Source organism: Pituophis catenifer, unplaced genomic scaffold (assembly GCF_029215685.1).
Source record: "Pituophis catenifer annectens isolate HBS135680 unplaced genomic scaffold, rPitCat1.0.hap2 SCAF_2, whole genome shotgun sequence".
Lineage (NCBI taxonomy): Eukaryota > Metazoa > Chordata > Lepidosauria > Squamata > Colubridae > Pituophis > Pituophis catenifer.
This window is the reverse complement of record NW_027256882.1, coordinates 285,490,414-285,514,331: the sequence shown is the minus strand read 5'-3', so window position 1 is coordinate 285,514,331 and position 23,918 is coordinate 285,490,414. Positions and strand designations below refer to the sequence as shown.

The following is a 23,918-nucleotide window of genomic DNA, read 5'->3' as shown; positions in this document are numbered from 1 at the left end:
GTAAGGCTTGGGGCTAATTGGCCACTCCCTTAGCTTATTTAAGAAGGAACGCCACTTGCAACATGCTGTAGAGAACAACTTTAGTTCACTCTCTTTTGTGTCTGCAAAACTGCTTCTGGGCTTTCTGCCAACTCTATAAGACTGTGATTATCTTATCTTAGAATTCTGGTAGGCTGTTAAGGCAGTTCATTAACAGCCTTTGAATGATAAAGACTAAGTTATTTGAGTAAAATAAGCTTTGTATAGAGTTTGTGTGTGCTGTGTTCTTTGGGGTCCGTAGCTGGGGCAGAACAACTACACTTTTTATGGGAACTATCATTTTTTGTCCAAACAACAGACATTAAATCTGCATTCAATTTTGCAGTGCCTGTTTTATAGCACCAATACAGATAGTCCTCGACTTACAACGACAACAAAGCCCAAAATTTCTGTTGCGAAGGGAGACAGGTAAGTGAGTTTTGCCCCATTTTATGATCTTTCTTGCCACAACTGCTAAGTGGTTATTATTAACTATTGTGGTTATTAAGTCAGTAGCACGCCTGTTAAGTGAATCTGGCTTCCCCATTGACTTTGATTGTCAGAAGGTCGCAAAAGGAGATGACATGACCCTGGGATGCTGCCATAGGTCATAAATATGAGTCAGTTGCCAAGTGGGTAAATGTTGATCACATGACCATGGGGATACTACAATGGCAGTGTGAAAAACAGTCATAAATCATTTTTCTCAGTGCTGTTGTAACTTCAAACGGTCACTAAATGAACTGCTGTATGTCAAGGACTACCTGTATTAATACACACCTTGGTTCTCCCCCATCATGTTATTCAAGAAATGATTACTAGCTGATAACCCCAATCCTAACTCTAGACTTTTGGTTGGCTGGTTGCTTAGGGACTATTCTTCAATGTTACAATGCCCCCCCCCCAAGATATTTATAACCCAATTCCAAATTTCTGACAGCTGGAAACCTCCCCCCCCCCACAATCCACTCAACAACACCGTTGCATTTATGGTCATTTGCAGCATCCCATGACTATGATTTATATTTTTACCGAAAACAGTCATTTCCTTCCAAAAATGACCCATGGTGTGGGATTAATGCAGTGGTGAAATGTAAAATTTGTTACTACCAGTTCTGTGGGCGTGGCTTGGTGGGGGAGGGGTAATGTGACTGGGTGGGCATGGCCAATTTTTTTTTTTTTAACTTTTAAAAGCATTTTTTCTACAACTTCTTCAGTGGAAGAGGTTGTTAAAAAATGCTTTTAAAGGCCTCTGATGATCAGGCAACTCAGCTCGGATCATCAGAGGCTTTTAAAAGCAATTTTTTTCCTACAACCTCTTCAGCCAAAGACGATCCAAGCTGAGCCACGCGATCATCAGAGGCTTTTTTTTTTACTTTTAAAAGCATTTTTCCCGCTGAAGAAGTTGTAGAAAAAATGCTTTTAAAAGTTAAAAAAACAGCCACTGATGATCGCGCGGCTCAGCTGGGCATGGGGGGGGCCCCCCCGCTGGGATTTTTGCTACAGGTTCTCTGAACCACCTGCCGCCATCGCTACCAGATCGGGCGATCCGGTCTGAACCAGGAGCATTTCACCCCTGGATTAATGACCACGGATTCACTTAACAGCCATGGTGATTTGTTTAACAACTGTCACAAAAAGATTGTAAATCGGGTTTGGTCACATGATGACCCGTCCTGAATTTACAACCGCAATGGGAAGTATCCATTATGGTCGTCAATTGAGGACATCTGTATTACTATTTTGCTCTGTTTGACACAGAAATCCAAGAAGCTCTAAACGCCTTCAACAAAGGCAGACAGACCACCGTGTGCTTATGTTCAACAGCACATAAATATTTTGGTGGTATGGTTGTAATTTGATTTTATATTCCTTATGTTATTTTATGCATATCCCAAAAACTCTGAAAGACATTTTGTGCCTCCTTTGCTGCTGTGTGTTGGATAAGTGGGAAGATAAGTAGAGGGGATTTGCTTTTCTATCTCTTTCCGTAAAACTTATTAAAAACGCTGAATAGTTTTTAATAAAAACTTATTAAAAACTCTGAAGAGTTGAACAGAGCCATTCTCCTCCATTGCCTAAGTCCGTGATGGCGAACCTATGGCACGCGTGCCACAGGTGGCACTCGGAGCTGTATCTGTGGGCACACAAGCATTGCCCTAGCTCAACTCCAGCGCGCATGTACGCACTGGCCAGCTGATTTTTGGGCCTTCCGGGCCCACTGGAAGTCGGTAAACGGGCTGTTTTAGGCCTCCGGAAGGCCTCCGGGGGGGTGAGGGGTGGGAAAGGCTGTTTTCACCCTCCCCAGGCTCCTAGAAAGCGTCTGGAGCTTGGGGAGGGCAAAAAACAGGCCTACCGGGCCCACCATGTCATCACATGCCAAAAGTGGGGGGAGTGCGGGGGGGGTCATGCGTGCATGTGCAGGGGACAGGACACATTGAATTATGGATGTGGGCACATGCGCGCACAACTCCCCCGCTCTCCCCCCCCATTTTTGGCACATGACGACAAAAAGGTTAGCCATCACTGGCCTAGGTAGTGTGTGAACATAAGCATAATAGACCTGCGATGGTGAACCTATGGCATGCGTGCCAGAAGTGGCACACGGAACCATGTTGCCTGGCACGCATGGCGTCGCCAGGGGTGAAATGCTCCTGGTTTGGGCCAGATCGCCCGATCCGGTAGTGATGGCAGCGGGTGTTTCGGAGAACCGGTAGCAAAAATCCCTGCGCCCCCCCCCCCCCCCCATCATGCCCAGCTGAGCCGCACGATCATCAGAGGCTTTTTTTTTTTACTTTTAAAAGCATTTTTTCTACAACCTCTTTCGACGAAAAAATGCTTTTAAAAGTAAAAAGAAAAGCCTCTGATGATCATGCGGCTCAGCTGGGATCGTCAGAGGCTTTTCAAAGCATTTTTTTGCAACCTCTTCAGCCGAAAAAATGCTTTGAAAAGTTAAAAAAAGAAAAAAAGTTGGCCACGCCCACTCAGTCACATTACCCTCACACACACACCAAGCCACGCCCACAGAACCAATAGTAACAAATTTTACATTTCACCCCTGGGCGTCCCCCGTTTATCTTCCAGGATTCTGGCGCGCATGAGCATGTGACAATCAGCTGGCCTTTTCGCATGCAACAGTGCTGGAAACTAGAAGAGCTGGTCTTCTGTTTTCCTGCGTGAGCATGTGTGCCGGCCAGCTGATTGTTGCGCGCGCATATGCACCAAAAACCCAGAAGGGAAACTGGAAGTTTCAGTAGCTGAAACAGGAAGTTCATTTTCGGGCACGCATATGTGCCATGGGCAGCTCCTCTTCCGGGTTGTGGCTCAGACGTGCATGTGCTCTCCCTTTTCAGTACTCAGTGCCGAAAAGGTTCGTCATCACTGAGCTAGACGGAAGGCTGGGCTGAGAAAATGGTAAAGACATATTATTTGCATCACAGGTAGCCCTCAACTTAACAATGGTTCATTTAATGATTGTTCAAAGTTACAATGGCACTGAAAAAAGTAACTTACGACCGTTTTTCACAGTTACAACCTTTCCAGCATCCCCATGATCATGTGATCAAAATTCACACCAGGTGCTTGGCAACTGGTTCATACTTATGACCGTTGCATTGTCATGTGATCCCCTTTTGCGACCTTCTGACAAGCACGGGGAAAGCCAGCTTCACTTAATGGGTTAATAACTTATCCGCTGCAGTGATTCACTTAACAACAATGGCAAGAACGGTTGTAAAATGAGGACAAGCTCACTTAACAAATGTCTCACTTAACAACAGAAATGTTGGGTTCAATTGTGGTCGAAAGTTTGAGGACTATCCATAGTAGCATAATGATGTCTCTCTACAGTTTGATCTGTTCGCCCCGAAACACATGGACATAAATAGGTACCTGGTCATTATTTTCAATTACACTATCAATCCTATTTTATTTTTTGATGTCATAGGGAAAAAAAGTATATTTTCCTCTATTCCTTTCAGTTTGGCTGTTAACAGCCCTTTTCAAAATTCACATTTCATTCTCTTACACCAGGGGTGTCAAACTCAAGGCCCGAGGGCCAAATCCGGCCCATGGGGTACTTAGATCTGGCCCATGGGGCCATCCTAGAAACAGCAAAGGGCCACCCCGACTTCCTTCTGACAGCGAAAACAGCCTCCCGAATTCCATTTTCGGCTGCAACAGCTCGGGAGCCCATTTTCACTGGCAGAGCGCTCAGGCCGCTACAGGCGCCCCCAACATGAGTGACGTTGAGCTGGCCACGCCCACCCCAGCCCCCTGAGGTCAAACACAGCCCTGATGCAGCCCTCAATGAAATCGAGTTTGACACCCCTGTCTTAAGACATGTAAGCTGGTAGAAACTCAAGGTCACAACAATCTGAAATGAAATTCTTTCTGAAGGAGAAAATTAACTGCAGCCTTCATTAGGCAGCTCGACTGCAGACGGTTTCATTCTCAAGTTGTATATTATAGCTCTTCCTGTTCACACATTTACTCCCAAATAAGCAACAGATGTGATTTTCATTCCTAGTGAGATCAGCTGCTTTGCATAAGAAATGAAAAGGAAGGTCCCTAACCTGCCATAGGAAATGAAATACCTCTTCAATATTGTTCTGCTTGGCCAAAATCTTGAAACCATCTTGAAAGGATATTTATCAGGTCTTCCAAAATTATTCAGTTCAAAGACAAATAATAAATAATAGTTTGTAGTAACTATATTAAACTGCCTATTTGCTTACATTATCTTTCACTTAAACACTCTGCTGGAGTGTTAGCTGTAACTGTGATTTTTATTTTACCAGTTTATGAATTTTGATGTAAACACAAAGTGCCATTTGTGGTTGATGAAGCAGCTTCACATCATCGTTTGATATTCTGATTTGGTAGCCTCGTGTACTTTTGAGTTGGTCTATCTAAATAAAACTAAATCAAAATCACGATAACAGGCGTTTAAAAATTAATTCACTCTCTTGTCATAAGACGAAGGGAAGAGCAACGATTGGTGTTCTGGTGAGATGAATTCCACTAATCCTGGAGAAAGAGAAAAATCCTTCCATATTTATGAGTAGATTTTGTTTCTGGTCATCAACGCCAAAATAATCTCCTTTTTATCCTATATTTGTATGCAATTTTGTGGGAAGAAAAGATGTATGCCCTGCATGGGAGCGTAATGAGTTGTTATCTCTGTCTAGGATGACTCAGAATTAAAAAGGGAGTCTGACAAGGATGCATATTACCCTCTTATCTGTTTAATTTATACAGTTATGATGGCAGGTTTTGAAATGATAGCTGGAATCAAAACAGGAGGCCCCAAACACTGATAATTTAAGATAGGCAGACAACTGCTGCTTTCCTAGCCAAAAGTAAAGAAAGTGGAGAAGAGTTCATTAAGAAAGTTAAAACTGGAAAATGAAACATCTGGATTAATTGTGAACGTTAAAAAGAAAAAATAATAATAAAAAGCCAAAAAGACCATTGACCAGCATGCTTAGTAGAATTCACGGTGGAAAAATGATGAGTGATAAAAGGGCTGGAGGAAGGCCGAGAGAACGCAGCTAACTATTATCAGGATATCAGAGTAGTGACATAGAAAACTTTAGAAAACAACAGGAAGACTGAATAGAATAGAATAACAGAGTTGGAAGGGACTTTGGAGGTCTTCTAGTCCAACCCCCTGCTTAGGCAGGAAACCCTACACCACTTCAGACAAAGGGTTATCCAACATCTTCTTAAAAACTTCCAGTGTTGGAGCATTCACAATTTCTGGAGGCCAGTTGTTCCACTGATTAATTGTTTTAACTGTTAGGAAGTTTCTCCTTAGTTCTAGGTTGCTTCTCTCCTTGATGAGTTTCCACCCATTGCTTCTTGTCCTGCCCTCAGGTGCTTTGGAGAATAGCTTCACTCCCTCTTCTTTGTGGCAGCCCCTGAGATATCGGAAGACTGCTATCATGTCTCCCCTAGACCTTCTTTTCATTAAACTAGACATACCCAATTCCAGCAACCGTTCTTCATATGTTTTAGCCTCCAGTTCCCTAATCATCTTTGTTGCTCTTCTCTGCACTCTTTCTAGAATCCCCACATCTTTTTTTACATCATGACCAAAACTGGATACAGTATTCCAAGTGCGGCCTTCCCAAGGCCTTATAAAGTGGTATTAATACTTCACGTGATCTTGATTCTATCCCTCTGTTTATGCAGCCCAGAACTGTGTTGGCTTTTTTGGCAGCTGCTGCACACGGCTGGCTCAAATTTAAATGGTTGTCCACTAGGACTCCAAGATCCCTCTCACAGTTACTACTATTGAGCCAGGTACCACCTATACTGTACCTGTGCATTTTGTTTTTCTTGCCTAAATGACTGGAGGCAGTTGGCTTAATGGAGGAAAGAAAAGAGTTTCCTGTATCTGAGAGAAAGGAAGGAGGGTATGAGACAGGGGTGAAATGCTCCCGGATCGGACCGGATCTCCCGGTCCTGTAGCAATCTTGGCCGGTGGTTGAGCGATCCGGTAGCGATGGCGGAGCAAAGCTCTGCCCACCCACCCGGGTGTCATTACTTTCTGGTTTTAACCAGGAAGTAATGTGTTTTTTATCTTCTGTGCATGTGCAGAAGGTTTTGCGCATGTGCAGATGGTCTGCGTGGTGCGTGCGCTTCCGAACCGGTAAAGAAGGTAAGTAGATTTCACCCCTGGTATGAGATACTGGGCTGTGAAGTCCTAGGAGTAAGATGTAAGGTGTTGGAAAAAGATGGGGCCAATCCTGGAGTAGAAAAACTAGATTCAAATGACTGTGGAGATTCTCAGTCATCCAGGTCATTGTTGTCTCAAAGAAGCTTCTTAATGAGAAGGGAAACATCTTCAAAGAAAAACAAGAAACCCAGTTGCCACTTGAAAAAAGCACCTTTGGGATAGATTCAAATCAAATGAGTTTGCATTTTTCATTGTTCTGGGGCAACCTACTTATCTTGTAAGTAGTGCAAGATCAGAAAATGTGGAGAGACCTGCCCCGTAGAATCGCCAAGAGTCAGACATGACTGAATGTATAACATCATCGTCATCGTCATGTATCTTGTGGATTCACAAGTTTGGCTTTCTGTGAAATTGAGAGTTTTATAATGTTCTGTTTAAGTCATTCTGTAAAGCCTTTTTGTGATGGCAGTTGTGACACTCTTAAATTTCACATACATCCACGAACCCCATAGGAGAAGACAGCCTCCCAAAACAGGCAAGTGCTAAATATAGCTGGTAAGGCTAAAAGTTAGTTATCCAGGCAATAATTCTGAAGTAAGCATTAAAAAAGAATATAAAAAATTATTTTTCAAAACCTACAGTGTTTCCCTGAAAATAAAACCTCCCCGGATAATAAGTCCAATCAGGCTTTTGAGCGCATGCGCTAAAATACCCCCCCTTGAAAATAAGCCCTCCCTGAAAATAAGCCCTCCCCGAAAATATTTAACCGCATGCACAGCTAGTCCCCACTATTTCCTCTGGTTAGGGTTAGGGAGACAGAGCTGGAAATCAGGTAAGATGGCAAGAGGAGCCCCATCTTGCTCCACGTGCCCCAAAATAATAAGACCTCCCCGAAAATAAGGCCAAGGGCTTATTTTGGGGTTCAAAAAATATAAGACAGGTCTTATTTTTGGGGAAACACGGTATTATTTTAAGCACATTGGCTTTCAATATTTTCTGGCAGGAGCTACTGGATTTAATTCTTTAACTTCTGTATTAAATAACTGCTATTTTATGAGCACCTTTATCTGCGCCACATCATTTGCAGAGTAGGGATAACTTTATATGTAAAAAGACCACTAGCATATTCTTAAATTCTGAAAACATACAGCTGCATATAGTAAGTAGCATTATAGTTAGAGATAGCAATATCATCCACTCTTATGTAAGGATAATTTAATTATTATTGTAAAGGTGTCTAAGTTTTAAGACATAGCAATACAAGTCCCAGGGTCCTTTGTAGTTCATAGAAATACAAAAAGGAATACATTTATACAACTCCATTAACAAAGTTAATGGTGAAAACTATTGGAATCAGAGGAAGATTTTCAAATTCACACTGCATTACTTCAGGCATTTAGGCAGGAGTTATACCAGGTACTAAAATATCTGGTAAATGTTGACTTACGCTCCTGTGCTCTCTTGTTATTCCATGGCTAAGTAGATTTTGAGTGGAAAGTTCTATAGTTATTTGTAGTTAAAAACGAAACAAAGCACCGGATTAAAATTGAGCTGAATGGAATTTCCTTCAACTAAATCCCGACAAATTTGCTGTCTCGTATAGTCTAAAATTATCCTTGTTTTTCATCTTTGTCCAGAGTCTACTGACATGCTATAAACAGAATAACAGAATTGGAAAGGACTTTGGAGGTCTTCTAATTCAACCCCCTGTTTGAGCAGCAGATCCGATACCATTCCAGACAAATGGTATTCTTCTTTAAGAAGAATCCAGTCTCTTCTTAAAACTCTCCAAGGATGGAGCAGCCGTTGCAAGACGTTGCACTGGTTAATTGTTCTCACTGTTAGGAAATTTCTCCTTAATTCTAGGTTGCTTCTCTCCTTGATGTGTTTTTATCCATTGCTTCTTGCCTTGCCTTCAGGTGCTTTGGAGAATAGGTTTACTTCCTCTTCTTTGTGGCAGCCCCTCAAATATTGGACAGCTATTGTCATGTCTCCCCTAGACCTTCTTTTCATTAGACTAGACATACCCAATTCCTGCAACCGTTCTTCATATGTTTTAGCTGTCAGACTTCGATGCTAACTCAAAATAAATGAATTTCCAAACTGCCAATCTTTAAGGAAATCTTTTCTTTAATTGAGCACAGCCACCGGATCATGACTCGATGCGGACAAGACTGACCTTTTGCCCTCCAATCCCTCCCTTTCCGATCCCCAAATATCTGCTTCTCATTGGCTATCTTCCAAGTCATTCTTCAGACTCCTTGTCTTGTCATTTCCCAGGAATGTCTCCCCCCTGTCATTTCCACGACAACCGGACATCAAAGGGATTTAGCAGGCAGAAGTTCAGAGCTTATCTCTCTCTCTCTGTCTCTCTGCTTTCTATGCCAGCGAAACGCTGACAATAGCCTCTATCAATTTCTATTCATAATTTATCTATAATCCTCAATCTCTCACTGCTTTTCTTCCCAGCAAACTCTTCAAAGCCAGGTAATGTTATTTCATTATAATACAGAAGCGTTCTTTGGGGTTGCCCAATTCAGACAAAGAACCAAAGGCCACAGATTAAACCTGTGTTGCATCATTACACCAATGCCGTGACCTGCATCAAACTAGGGCTACCAATACATAAGAAGCACATTTACTTGATGATATCATCACATATGTTGTCAATTTGATATCATTACAGTTTGGAAAAAAAATAATCATCATCATCATTACAGTTTGCTGTGAATGCCCCTGTAAAGAATTACAGCTATTCTCACAAGCTGCCAATTCTGTTATAATGAAGCATGATCAAAACACAATTAAGACTAATTTTAGACTGTATTAAGTGGTTGCCAACGCAGGAACTAACTACTAATCTTTCATCATAAATCAGAAAAGTCTTTTTCTATGATGTTAAGAGTTTGGATCTTGAAATCTGACCAGGAAATAAAGCTAGGAAATAAGATATCTGATAACAATCTTAAATTGTCTAGAAGGAAACGATAGCTCCAGCTGATGAAAGGCACTAAGGGATCCAAGAAACCCGGTAGGAACACATTTTCTCCATTTATTCCTCTGCACAGGTTACTCATTAAGGTGCTTGCTGCCCCAAACCCAGGTACAAAGCAAAGATGGACAGAAATAATCAGTGTCATCCCCAAAACTGCTTGGAGTGGAAAGATTTCATCATGGCTACCTCTTCTTTCGGTACCATAATGAATATCCCTTAGGGCAAAAGATCATACTGAGATATTCTTTGCTAGTTTAGCCAGTACAAACAAAATAGCAGTAGCAAAAGCTCTTAGATTTATATACCGCTTCACAGTGCTTTACAGCCCTCTCTAAGCGGTTTACAGAGTCAGCATATTGCCCCCCAAAAATCTGGGTCCTCATTTTACCGACCTCCGAAGGATGGAAGGCTGAATCAATTCTGGAATTGACGTCTGGAACCCGCACTGCATATTGGACATAAATACGATCGAGAGAGTCCAGAGATATTTTACGAGAAGAGTCCTCCATTCCTCTAACCGCAATAAAATACCTTATGCCACCGGACTTCAAATTTTGGGCTTAGACAACTTAGAACTACGCCGACTTCAATCTGACTAAAGCATAGTACATAAAATTATCTGCCACAATGTCCTTCCTGTCAATGACTACTTCAGCTTCAATCACAACAATACACGAGCAAATAATAGATACAAACTCAAGGTAAACCGTTCCAAGTTCGATTGCAGAAAATATGACTTCGGTAACAGAGTGGTCAATGCCTGGAATGCACTACCTGACTCTGTAGTTTCTTCTCCAAATCCCCAAAACTTTAACCTTAAACTGTCTACTGTTGACCTCACCCCATTCCTAAGAGGTCTGTAAGGGGCGTGCATAAGTGCACCAACGTGCCTACCGTCCCTGTTCTAATATTCCTTTTTACTTACTCTTTTCATGTATTCAAATTATGTTTATACTTTTACCTGTTATCTTACATATGCTTGACAAATAAACTTATGACTTATGACTCAACCTTGAGCGGGTCAGAATCGAACTGCTGAATTGCAGTCAGCCTGCAATACTGGATTCTAACCACTGCGCCACCGCGGCTCATCATTTACTCAAAGACATATCTCACCATATTTTCTTTCAGAATTCTGTTTTCTTTCATAATCTTTCATAATCTAAGCCTCTCTTTCTATTAAAAAAAAGACAGTGGTCAAGAAATTAAATACCCCTGCATTACATACATACATGCATTACATACATTAAGGTGGTTTTTAAGACCCAGTTATTCAAAGATCCATGCTGTCTATCAGCAATCCTGGAATATAAAGGCACAAATGCCCCTTGCTTTTCTCTCTACTGGCAATCCTCGACTTATGACCACAACCGAGCCCAAAATTTCTGTTGTTAAGTGAGATGTTTGTTAAGTGAGTTTTGCCTCATTTTATGACCTTTCTTGCCACAGTTGTTCAGTGAGTCACTGCAGTCGATAAGTTAGTCACACGGTTGTTAAGTGAATCCGGCTTCCCATTTGATTTTGCTTGTCCACAGGTTGCAAAAGGGGATCACATGACCTTGGGACACAGCAACGGTCGTAAGTATGAACCAGTTGCCAAGCATCTGAATTTTGATCACATGATCGTGGGAATGCCACAAAGGTTGAAAATGTGAAAAATGGTCATTTTTGTCCAGCGCCGTTGTAACTTTGGTCACTAAACGATCCTGTTGTAAGTCGAGGACGACCTCTGTTCCAATGTTTCTCAACCTTGGCAACTTTTAAGATGTGTGGACTTCAACTCCCAGAATTCCCCAGCCAGCCTTGCTGCCACAAAGCTTGAGAAACACTGCTCTATTCAGATGCCAGGCAGAAACGATGGCTTCGGCCTGTGGTTTTTCTGAGAAAACGTAATACAGCCCTCTACAAAACTATATAAACACGAGAAAGGCTTGCTACAGAAGTGGCAATGCTAAGAGAAACAAATACAGATTTTAGAGCTCAGAGTAAGCCAAGTGGGAACAAACATCCTGAAGAGATTTCTAGAGACTAAGCAAATAGACTTGCAGAGCCCAGTGGAAGACAGCAGGGACTGGCCGATTTCCTGCATCGTGTTATAATGTGATTTTCCACGATTTTAGTTAGCACGGTATATGTACTGTGGTTTGTAAACTCTGGCCTTTCTAGCTTTAATGCAATGAGGGCAGCCAACCACAACGGCCTGTTCAACAAAGCACAGTTGAAATGCAGGTAATCCTTGATTTACGAACGGTTGCTTAGCAACCGTCTGAAGTTAGGATGGATCTCCCTAGGAATACTTATGACCTGGATTCATGGTTATGATGGTTCTCACACACACACACACACACACACACACACACACACACACACACACCCGTCATTTTAGACACCTGGTAAATGACTATTTGCCGCATCCTGTGGTCATGTGACTGTGTTTCACAATGTTTTTGCCCAAAAAAAAGAGCATTGATTTCCGGTTTCCAGAAAAACCTCGCCCATTGCGAACCGTTGGTTCATTTAACGACTGCTCCAAAAATGTAGGTTTTAAAATTGAGTGGATCATGTAGGTGACCCCCGTTATGATCATGAATTACAACTAGGATGGGCAGGCCATAACTCGAGGATTCCTCATGTAGTCGGTGAACCTAATTGGTTTTTCAAGGGTATCCTAAGTTTCAACCAAGATGTTAGTTTTTCAAGTGTGTTCTAACTATCAGACTTGATATTACTGAAAATGCTACCACTCAGGGGTGAAATCCAGCAGGTTCTGATAGGTTCTGGAGAACCAGTAGCGGAAATTTTGAGAAGTTTGGAGAACCGGTAGCGGAAATTTTGAGTAGTTCGGAGAACTGACAAATACCACCTATGACTGGCCCCAGAGTGGGGTGGGAATGGAGATTTTGCAGTATCCTTCCCCTGGAGTGGGGTGGAAATGGAGATTTTGCAGTATCCTTCCCCTGCCACACCCACCAAGCCACATGTTGCCCACCAAGCCACACTGGCAGAACCGGTAGTAAAAAAAATTGGATTTCACCACTGCTACCACTGCTCCATGGGGAAGCTTTTTCCTGAGACAGCATATTGTTGGAGGGCTTGCTTGGTTTAAAACAGAGGTCTCCAAACTTGACAAACTTTTAAGATTTGTGGACTTCAACTCCCAGAATTCCCCAGCCAGCATTTGGAGATTGAAGTTTGGAGACCCCTGGTTTAAAGCAAGGAACAGGATTCATCTGTAAGGAGATGTTTAGTCACATGTGTGGTAGGGAAATAATCAGCGGTGGGTTTCACGTTTTGTTACTACCGGTTCGCCCCGCGCGTGTGCCCGGTTCATGCGTGTGCCTGCCTTCCGCACATGCGCTTTGGCCACGCGCCTTCCATGCATGCGCCCGGCCTCAAAAACGTGCCTAAATAGGAAGGCATAGAGCCAGGGTGGGTAGACGGGTGGACAGGTGGGCCCACCCACAATTTCTGCTACCGGTTCGCCTGAATCAGTCCGAACCGGCTGAATACCACCTCTGAAAATAATGGCCTGAAAGCTTTCGCTTCTGTAACTGGCAAGACTTAGTAAACAGGACAAAAGTCAATAATGAAAGACAGTCAAGTGTTCAAAGACATGAGGGAGGGAGGGAGGGAGGGAGGGAGGGAAAGCAGCAATGTCTACAATATGCAAATAGACCTGTGGTCATAAGTGTTTTGTTTATTCATTAACATATAGGTGTTGCTGAAGGAAAACAGCTATTTATTTATTTGTTAAATTTACTTGCCCCCCTCCCCTCGCCGTGGGGCTACTCTGAGCAGCTTATGACAATAAAACGGGGGGAAATGACAACAAATATAAACATAACGATAGCAAAGGAATAAAATACTAAAAACGAACAATGGAAGTACAATAATACGAAATCAAAAAAAAGATGGGGAGCGGGAGCAGAAAGCAGAGGGGGGAGATGGGGTCAGCTAATTAATCCAGTAGCCATCTCAGTGATGTTCCTATCCCATCTCTATTGGGTCCCTATAGGAGATGACAGGCTGAGCCCGAGGGAGGGGTCAAATGCATCATCAGTCTCGAGTCCCTTTGTGCCCACCCACAAGTGCTCTAAATCCAGCCCACCTTGAAATCCGTTGACTCTTATCTATTGCCAACTCACTTTGACCGTTAGTAGTTCAGATTCTTGTAGAGAGCTTTAGTATATAATAAACCTACATATTCATCTGAACTGCCTGATCTCCTGATTGCCTGCGCTTGAAAGTCCCCAGGCCGATAGGCAGAACCAGGTCTCCAAGTCCTTGCGGAAGGATTGGAGGGTGGCGGCAAATCTTGCCCGAGGGAGGGGGCAGGATGGATAGGATATATTACCTAGCTTTTTTTTTTAATTGTGTAGGTGAGATTTCCTAGATCAAGGACGCAGCGATATTCAAGCAATGGTCTAAGGAACTCTGAATGTTTGGGGTTCCGTGTTAAGAAGATTAATTGTTCAGGCAAGTTGTATTAAATTCTCTGAGGTCGGAGTCACACAGACACCCTTGTATTGGCAAACGGCAACAGTTGCACCATGCAGGTGTAGTAAGGAATTGAATGTGCACAAAATAATTGTGGGCACTGCCTGGTCTTCCCAAAGCAGATTTACAGGGAGGGGTTTCCTCGACAGGCAAATCACATAAAGAAAATTCCTCAGAAACAATGTATTTTTAAATATTAAGAAGGGATATTATGCAGCTTCATCAATCCACATAAAATACTTCATATAATCACAAATAACTGCTATTGTAGAACCCTCGCTTCATAGGCATCTGTAACAATCACACTTATTTCACATAACTCAATAGTATATTCATTTATTCAATACTGAGTAAGCAGCTCTTTTTCCAACATGTTACCCATTCCTTGCTTTTTTTCTCAGAGTAAGAAATATTAATGTTTGCCATCCATACCATCCGTAAACATTTACTCTAGACTCTGTGAAGCTGAACAGAACTTCAGGGTCAATATTTAAATTTAGGGATTGGAGGTTCTGAGTCTCTTTCCTGCAGAACTGAAAACAAAACTTAGCGGAATTATTCGGCACAAGACTTGCATTTACCTGATGATTCTCTGCGCGGCATACTGATGAAGGGAGCGGAACTGTGCGGACATGTTGGCTAGAGCTGCCAAGCAGTTTGTATGAAGGTATTTGTCCTGTTTGAGATGAGACGGGGAAAAACATACACATATATCAGATTATCCTCCCTGCACACTGCGAGGCCTGTCGAAAGGAAATAATTCACTAGCCTTTTCTGTTTACTAGAGGCAGAGTTGCAATAAAAACAAGCCAAGCCTCTATGTTCTGATTTGAGGGCTAAGTCTCATTGATAGCTTAAATCAAACTCAAGGCCCGGGGATTGGACCTGGCCCTCTGGGTGCTTAGATCTGGCCCGTGGGGCGCCCTGGAAACATTGGCCCACGGTGCCTCTGCCAGCAAAAATGGAGCTCGGGAGGACCACATGCAGCCATCTCGGGCTCCATTTTCAGCTGCGAGGACCTCCTGCAGCCCTCCGCCAGTGAAAATGGAGCTCGGGAGGGCCGTGGGCCCTCGCGGCTGAAAACGGAGCCTCGATGAGTGATGTCGAACTGGCCATGCCCCCCCCGCCCGCCCGAGAACAAACACAACCCTAATGCGGCCCTCAATGAAATCGAGTTTGACACCCCTGGCTTAAATCATCCTAGCTTAATAGGCTAACATCTTTTATGGAGGAGTTGCTAAGTTCATCCAAATTTAAAGGTAAAGTGGCTCTTCTTATATTTCAAGCTTTAATATTTACTTTATTTGGAAATGCAGCTTGCCCAAAAATAAATGTAGGCTTATAACAGTATATTTCCCTTATTACTTACAAACTGGTACACAATATTACACATAGAACAGATTCACTTAAACTAGTACTATAGAAGTCACTTACTGAAACATAAAACCCCATACAGAATGCTGTTTCATAAAGTTCCCACCACAATGCCATCAGGTTTACTGTTGTAAAGGTAGCTCTCCACTTACTACCGTAATGGAGCCTGCTTATTATGGCTGTAAGTTGTGACAGCCGTAAATCCGGTCGCCCACGCGATTGGCACAATTTTAGGATCTGTTTTTGAAGCCATTAAGTGAACCAATGGTTTGCTATGGGCTGGTTTTGCCAAAAGCCAAAAGTAGGAGCTGTGGTTATAATGCAGTATTGCAGGCTAACTCTGCTGACTGCCAGCAGTTCGATCCTGACTGGCTCAAGGTTGACTCAGCCTTCCATCCTTCCGAGGTCGGTAAAATGAGGACCCAGATTGTTGGGGGCAATAGGCTGACTCTGTACACTGCTTAGAGAGGCTGTAAAGCACTGTGAAGTGATATATAAATGTAAGTGATATTGCTAAATGCAATTTTTCGATAAAAACATTGTAAAATGCGATCACATGAGCAGGGACATTGCAAAGGACTGTAAATGTAGGCCATTTGCCAAGCATCCAAACTGCAGTCATATGAGGACAGGGAGGGCAGCCGCCGGAACTTTGAATTTGGGTCATAGGTACCACCCAAAAAATGTCTGTCACAGCACTGAATGGTCGCTAAATGACCAATTGTTAGTCGAACTCTACCTGTATAGCATAATAAAGATGACCTTGATAAAGCTATGCAAAATATATTTTAGGTCTACAATAACCTGATGACAACTGGAAGTGGCTCAGACAAATTCACTGAACTCTTAAGTAGTAGAAGTAGGTAGCAATAGCACTTAGACTTCACAAGAGCTTCACAGTGCTTTATAGCTCTTTCTCAGCGGTTTAGAGTCAGCCTATTGCCTCCAACAATCTGAGTCCTCATTTTACCCACCTTGGAAGGATGGAAGACTGAGTCAACCTTGAGCCGACCAGGATCGAACTCCTGGCAGTCGGCAGAATTAGCCTGCAATACTGCATTCTAATACTGCGCCACCACGGCTCTTAATTGAGGTACAACTCAATCAGACTCAGAATCATAAGGCTGGAAGGGATCCCAGAGGACTTCTAGTCCAATCCCCTTCTCAAGGCAGGAGACCTCATACCAGCCCAGTCCAGTTTACTCTGTTAATGCTGCACTTTCTCCTCGCCATTACAACCCACTCTGCCTGTTGCAGGCCCGATGCCTAGTTGCCTAAGATAGCTTTGTGTATTCGATGTGAGAACAAAAATAAGTGACTAAAGTTTGAGCATTTATATTTTTGTACTTCTTGATCAACAACTGACATTTCCCATATTTTGTTTCTCATTTGCATCTATTTCATGTCTCCAGAGCAGGGGTGTCAAACTTGCGTTGTCATGGCATCGTCACGTGACGTATCGGGACTTTTTCCCCTTATGCTAAACTGGGCATGGCCGTGGCCAGCGTGTTGACGCATCCGGCCCTCAGGCCGTGGGTTTGACAGCCCTGCTGAGCCAGCCATTCTGGGAATTGAAGTCCACAGGTCATATAGGGGCCAACCCTGCTCTACAGTAACACAACCAGTGCCTCTGAACCAGTGGTGGGATTCAAATAATTTAGTAACCAGTTCTCTGCCTGAATGACTGGGTGGGTGGGCGTGGCCATGGTAGGCATGGCCAGGGGTATGTGACAGGCAGCACTCAGCCTCCTGCACCCCCCCATGCCCTGTTTTGAGCCTAGTGGGCCTCCCTGAAGCCTCCTGGGAGCAAAAACCCGCCGCAGGGGGGGGGCGCACCTCCCCCCATGCCCCATTTTGGGCCTAGGAGGCCTTCCTGCAGCCTCCTGGGAGCAAAAACGGGCCGCAGGGGGGCGCCGCACCCCCCTCATGCCCCATTTTGGGCCTAGGAGGCCTCCCTGCAGCCTCCTGGGAGCCAAAATGGGGCATGTGGGGGACTCCTGGAAAGGACGGGAAGGGGAAGGGCGGGGCCAGCCAGCAATTTACATGCGGCTCCCCTTGAGGAGCACCCGGAGGCTCTAACTGGTCCAGAATGCGGCCACGCGGGTGATTACGGGAGCGACATGGCGCTCCCATATAACACCTCTCTTGCGTGAGCTGCACTGGCTCCCGGTGGTCTTCCGGGTGCGCTTCAAGGTGTTGGTTCTCACCTTTAAAGCGCTCCATGGCTTAGGGCCAGGGTATTTACAAGACCGCCTTCTGCTACCGATAACCTCCCACCGGCCAATATGCTCTCACAGAGAGGGCCTCCTCAGGGTGCCGTCGGTCAAGTAATGTCGGCTGGCGGCCCCCAGGGGGAGAGTCTTCTCTGTCGGGGCACCCGCCCTCTGGAATGAGCTTCCTCCCGGAATACGACTGATCCCAGATCTCCGCACTTTCCGTAAGGCCCTGAAGACGTTTTTATTTCAGCAAGCCGGCCTAGCCTAATTAGGTTTTTTATGGGTTAGTTTTTAATTGTATAGCTTTGGGGTTTTAAACTGGGGGCCGATTGATTTAATTTATTTTAGCTATCTTAACTTTTATTTTGTATGTATTTTAATTTCGGCTGTTCACCGCCCTTAGTCCCTAGGGGGAGAAGGGCGGTATATAAATTCAAATATAAATAAATAAATAAATAAAATTTAACTACTGGTTCGCTCGAACCGGCTTGAACTGGCTGAATCCCACCACTGAGTACAACACTGGAGTTTCATTTCAGATCTCTTTCCTTCTTAGCTCTTCGAAAAAGAGAAAAACTCGCAGGCTTTTGCTGTTTCATGAAGGACAATATTAGCTTTTGTGAGGAACTTTAGTTGTCAGTGTAGAAAACGAAGTATCTATTCCACTTGAAATAAATCCCAACTCTACAAAACTTACCCTCGTCCTTGTCATATTGTACTGAATGGTCCTGATTACAACAAGAATCAGAAGACTCCCCAGTGAAATTTCTGTCAGTACCCGTTCTGAGTACCAAGTAATATTTTTCAATATCTGCAGAGAGAGAGAGAGAGAGAGAGAGAGGGAAGAAGAACAGAGCGTATTAACCTTGACAAGCGAACGTCATGCTCTCAATTCAGGGTCTATTTCCCAAGGTAGAGAAGTGATGAATGAAACCTCTAGCACAGAGTTTCTCAACCTTGGCAGTTTGAAGACGGGTGGACTTCAACTCCCAGAATTCCCCAGCCAGCAACGAAGTTGAAGTCCACCCGTCTTCAAACTGCCAAGGTTGAGAAACTCTGCTCTAGTATGATCTATATTCCAACGTAAAATATTTAAAATTAAAAAAAAATCACCCTTTTCAAAGACGTCGAGGCCTGTCAGCCATAGAAACCTCTCCCGCAGGAAAGAATTGTAAAGAAAAGCTTTACTGTGAGTGTGTTGGTTGTTTAACGGAACGATTTGAATAAGAGTGAATCTAATTGTGTTATACCATTAATTTGAAGACCAGCCAAACCTGGGCAAAGGCAAACTAACCATGGCTTCCACTTTCCTACTCGGAGTCTAGGGGGATCCCTAAATGGGTCATCGGCTTCTGTAACACTGCAGCTAACGGAGAACAAGATGGCTTCTGGAAAACTGTCACACCTTGTTGGGATTCAATTCTTCACTTGTTTCTCCATATCTTTATAGCCTCCGGGCACTTAGAAGACCAAGTTTTCTAAAATATCTTTGGCTTGGCCCACAGAAGTATATCTGAGAATACCCACACCCCACAGGTGGTATTCAGCCGGTTTGGGCGAACCGGTAGCAGAGTTTGTGAGTGGGCCCGTCCACCTGCCCCGCTGCTAACTCGTCCTATTTAGCCACTTTTTGAGGCTGGGCGCATGCGCGGAAGGAACATATCTGAGCAAAGCGCATGCACGGAAGGCCAGGAGCATGCGTAGAAGGTGCATGCGCCCGGCGAACCAGTGGTAACAATATCTGAAACCCATCTCTGCCTCACCCCAAATAGATGGTGCCTCCTAGCAGCTTCACATAGACATTGAAAAGCAGGAAAGAGAGAAAGGGAGGGAGCAGGGGGAGGGGGAGAGGGAGGGAGGGAAGGAAGGAAAGAAAGAGAGAAGAAGGGAAAGAGAGAGGGAGGGAGGGTGAAAGGGGGGAAAGAGGGAAAGAAAGAGGGAGGGAAAGAAAGAGAGGGAGGAGGGAGGGAGAAAGAGGAAGGAAGAGGAGAGAAGGCGGGAGGGAGGTTGGGCATGGGAGAGAGAGTGGGGAGAGGGAGAAAAAGGGAGAGAGGGGGAGGGAGAGAGGGAGGGAAAGAAAGAGAAGGAGGGAGGGAGGGAGAAAGAGGGAAGGAGAGAAGGAGGTTGTGAGTGGGAGAGAGGGAGAAAGAGGGATAGAGGAGGGAGGGAGAGAGGGAGGGAGGGAAGGAGGAGGAGAGAGAGGAAGGGTGAAAGGAGGGAAAGAGAGAGACAGGGAGGGACAGAGAGGGAAAGAGAGAGGGAGGGAGAAACTCCACCCCTAGGGAGCAAAAAACAGGCCAGCCTCTCTTTCCCTATTCCAATTGGACTCATTCAGGATAGGCTGGAACTATCGTAACTCTTGGCTCTCAAATTCTACTTCTTGTAGGTGATCCAAAATAAAACAATTATCTATTATATCAAACGTCATTAAGAAAGTTAAAAAGCACCAGGAGGAAGACATTCCCTACGCCCAAATCTTTTGACACAGATCATCAACCAGAGCGGTGTAGGAGGTCTGCCTAGATTTAAATAGATCAGTCCCTGGCCATTTAAGTCAGCAGCCCTTTAATAAGTCAGCGGCCATTCCTCCTCAGTCAGTTAGAACTGAAGAAGCTTCTTGGATGAGAAGTGAAACGTTTTCAAAGAAATTTAAAACAACAACACCACCAAGTTGCCTTTTGGAAAAAGCATCCTGGGGAGATCCCATAGTGCCTCTAAACCAGGGGTCTCCAACCTTGGCAACTTTAAGACTTGTGGACTTCAACTCCCAGAATTCCTCAGCCAGCAAAGTCCACAAGTCTTAAAGTTGCCAAGGTTGAAGACCCCTGCTCTAAACCATTTGCGATCCATTTCATACATGCTTATTTTCTTCTGCTCATTCTCCTTCCTCTGTTGCATCTGGGAACTGCTATTTGCTCATTTCGGCCAGGCCTGCTTGCAACCTTTTGGTATCCACCACACATACTTGGATCTCAGGCACCTTTAGGGGCTCTGCTGTCTTCCCACTTCCTTCTAGCCTCCACGAATCCTCTCTCATCCCGCAGAGACACAGATTCCAAGTCCAAAAAGTCATCATGATAATAAACAGCTCCGAAGATATATAACCAGCACATACCGGTATTTGCGTTACGTGCAAGAGTTACAGGAAAATTACTGTAAAAAAAAAAAAGCCAGTTCCACTCTCGCATGGCGTGCTTTCGTTTACTATCAGGCTGTTAATCACCAACAGATTTTGCGTTCATCGAGCAAGAGGGTACAAACAGGAATCCTCAACAGTTAAACTCTTAATGTGTGTTTAACTAAACATTTGACTAACTGTTGTTAATCCATCCTGACGGTGCGCTTAACAGATGAACATCAGAAATGTCCTGTTCTCAAGTCTTTTCAAGAAAGCCAGATGCTAGACCCATGAGGCTGAACCTATGGCACGCGTGCCGCCATATCAGTGGGCACGCCAGTTCAGCTCTGGAATGCATGAGCACACCAGCCAGCTGATTTTCGGGCCTTCTGGGCCCACCAGAAGTATGGAAACAGGCTGTTTCCTGCCTCCGGAGGGCCTGAGAGGGGTGGGGAAGGCCCATTTTTCTTTCTCACCTGGCTCCAGATCCTCTCTATGCATCTGGGGAGGGCGAAAACAACCTTCCCCACCCCCCTCGGAGGCCCTCCTGAGGCCTGAAACGGTCCATTTCCCAACTCCCAATTGGACAGGAGCCTCTCTATGAGTCTCTGGAGGCTGGGAACAGCAAAAAACATCATTTCCTTTCCAAACAGGAGTTGGGAAATGGGCCATTTCAGGCCTCCGGAGGGCCTCCAAGGGGGTGGGGAAGGCTGTTTTCGCCCTCCCCAGATGCATAGAGAGGATCTGGAGCCAGGTGTAAAAGAAAAACCGTCCTACCAGGCCACTGCATGCCAGGAGCAGGGAGGGGGGGGTTGCACCCGCATGCGCAGGGCGAGGCGCATAGAATTATGGGTGTGGGCACGCACGCGCATGAACCTCCCCCGCCCCCCCCCTCCTGGCACGTGATGGCAAAACGGTTAGCTATCACTGCGCTAGACTAATGAATCACCAGTTCACCATGAGCTACCTTCTGCTCACACACAATGTCTGTGACCTACCCCTCCCTTCCCTTAAAATATTTGAGGAGGGAAGGAGGTCACATTTGCTTTTCAACTAGGTTTAAATGATTCTGGAAAGGTAAGCAAAGGAGGAAGAGTTGATAATCTTATGGAAGATAGGATAATTATATTAGCGTGTTTCCCCGAAAATAAGACCCAACTGGAAAATAAGCCCTAGCATGATTTTTTTTTCAGGATGCTCGTAATATTAGTCCTACCTCCCCCCAAATAAGCCCCAGTTAAGATCGTCAGCCAGACAGGACGCATTTAGTACTGTATGTTCCCGAAAATAAGACCTAACTGGAAAATAAGGCCCAATACATCTTCTGAAGCAAAAATTAATCTAAAACCCAGTCTTATTTTCAGGGAAACCCGAGTATGTTCCAGTGGTAGATTGCCCCCGGTTCGGACTGGTTCACAAGAACCAGTAGTAAAACTGGCGCGAGGCTCCACCCACTGACCTGGATGTCATCATAAGTCATCTGAGCATGCGCAGAAGAGAGTGCGCATGTGCGAGCACAATGCAAACCGGTAGTAAAGGTAAGTAGAACCCACCCCTGATATGTTCATTTCAGATCATCAATGTGCTTTTAAGGATGAGTGCTATTTTTACTCAGCAACTATTAATTGCTAAAGTATAGGTAATCCTTGAGGTGCAACAGTTCTTTTAGTTCAAAATTACAAAGAGACTGAAAAAAGTGACTGATGACCCTTTTTCATGGTTATGACCACTGCAGCATCCCCATGGTCATGTGATCAAAATTCGGATGCAACTGGCCTGTACTTATGATGGTTACAATGTCCCGGGGTCATGTGATCACCCTTTGGGACCTTCTAACAAGCAAAGTCAATGGGGAAGTCAGCTTCACTTAACAACCCTGCTACTAATTTAACAAGTGCAGCGATTCACCTACCAACGGTGGGAGGAAAGGACATAAAATGGAGCAAAACATACTTAATGACTGTCTTGCTTAGCAATGGAAATGTTGGGCTCAATTGTGGTTCTAAGTCGAGGATTACCCATATTCAGTGATTTGTGAAATGGTACCTACCAAAATGAATCTAACCTCTCAATCAATAAATGGGGGTTGTGAAACCCACAAGAGGAAAATACATTCAAGGACTCTTAACAGGCAACAAAATAGAAGGACGTGCAACAAAGGGGAGAATGGAAAAATCCAGCCTGAAAAATGGATTATTTTTTTATTTTTCCTCTTTTTGACCACAGGACAAAAGCTGATTCTGTCCAAAGCTGCTTAAAAATAAACAAAGCAGCTTCTGGAGAGCCCTCACTCATTCCTAGTCTTTCCAAAAAAAGGAATTCAAAAAAAGGAGCTTAGATACCAAATTTCATCCCAATATAGTTCCGCTCATCCGCATAATGTTTATTCTTTATTCTTCCTTTAAAACAGGTACGACGTTGAAACTTCTGATCATTTTCTATTCGTTCCCACTGCGAAAAGCACCTAAGCAAAACGTTAACAGAGGATCCTATTGTCTATTCAATTGGTCCATCTATAAATTCTCGTGTCTGTTTGATTATTTGCAACCTTCTGTTGGGTGAAATGCTGCATCACTGGGCAATCGTTTCGGATGAACCAATGAACCGCAAATTGGCCAATTTACAGATTGCATCCAAAATCCAAGTGCCAAGACTCCCAGAGGATTGAATGTGGCAAAGGAGTGGCTGCTTCAGTGCTGATACGCCATTGTGGTCATGTGATTATCTTGTCCAACGCTCCCTGCCAGCTTCCTACAAGGAAACACTATGGGGAAGATATCAGGAAGTCAAAGGCCACTCTCACTCCTTTTTTGCCTGCCTGTGGTCATTCTGTTGCTCTGCTTAAGTAAGGAATTATTTCTGAGGTCATAGATTGTCTAGTTAAACAACAAAAGCAGAATGCGTGGCTAGAATATGGCAATAGCAATAAAACTTATATACCGCTTCACAGTGCTTTACAGTCCTCTCTAAGTGGTTTACAGAGTCAGCCTATTGCTCCCAACAATCTGGATCCTCATT

At 44.2% G+C, this 23,918-nt stretch overlaps 1 protein-coding gene across 2 annotated transcripts in view; it reads right to left on the bottom strand.

The window, feature by feature from the left end:
• The window catches only part of DYM (dymeclin), a 275,421-nt gene that overhangs the window by 115,770 nt on the left and 135,733 nt on the right, over positions 1–23,918 (bottom strand). For both annotated transcript variants that reach the window (XM_070938939.1, XM_070938941.1), the window contains exons 13-14: positions 18,480–18,593; positions 14,774–14,868 (exon numbers count right to left, since the gene is read on the bottom strand). In XM_070938939.1, coding sequence (XP_070795040.1) covers positions 14,774–14,868; positions 18,480–18,593 — 209 coding nt within the window. The remainder of the gene's footprint in view (positions 1–14,773; positions 14,869–18,479; positions 18,594–23,918) is intronic.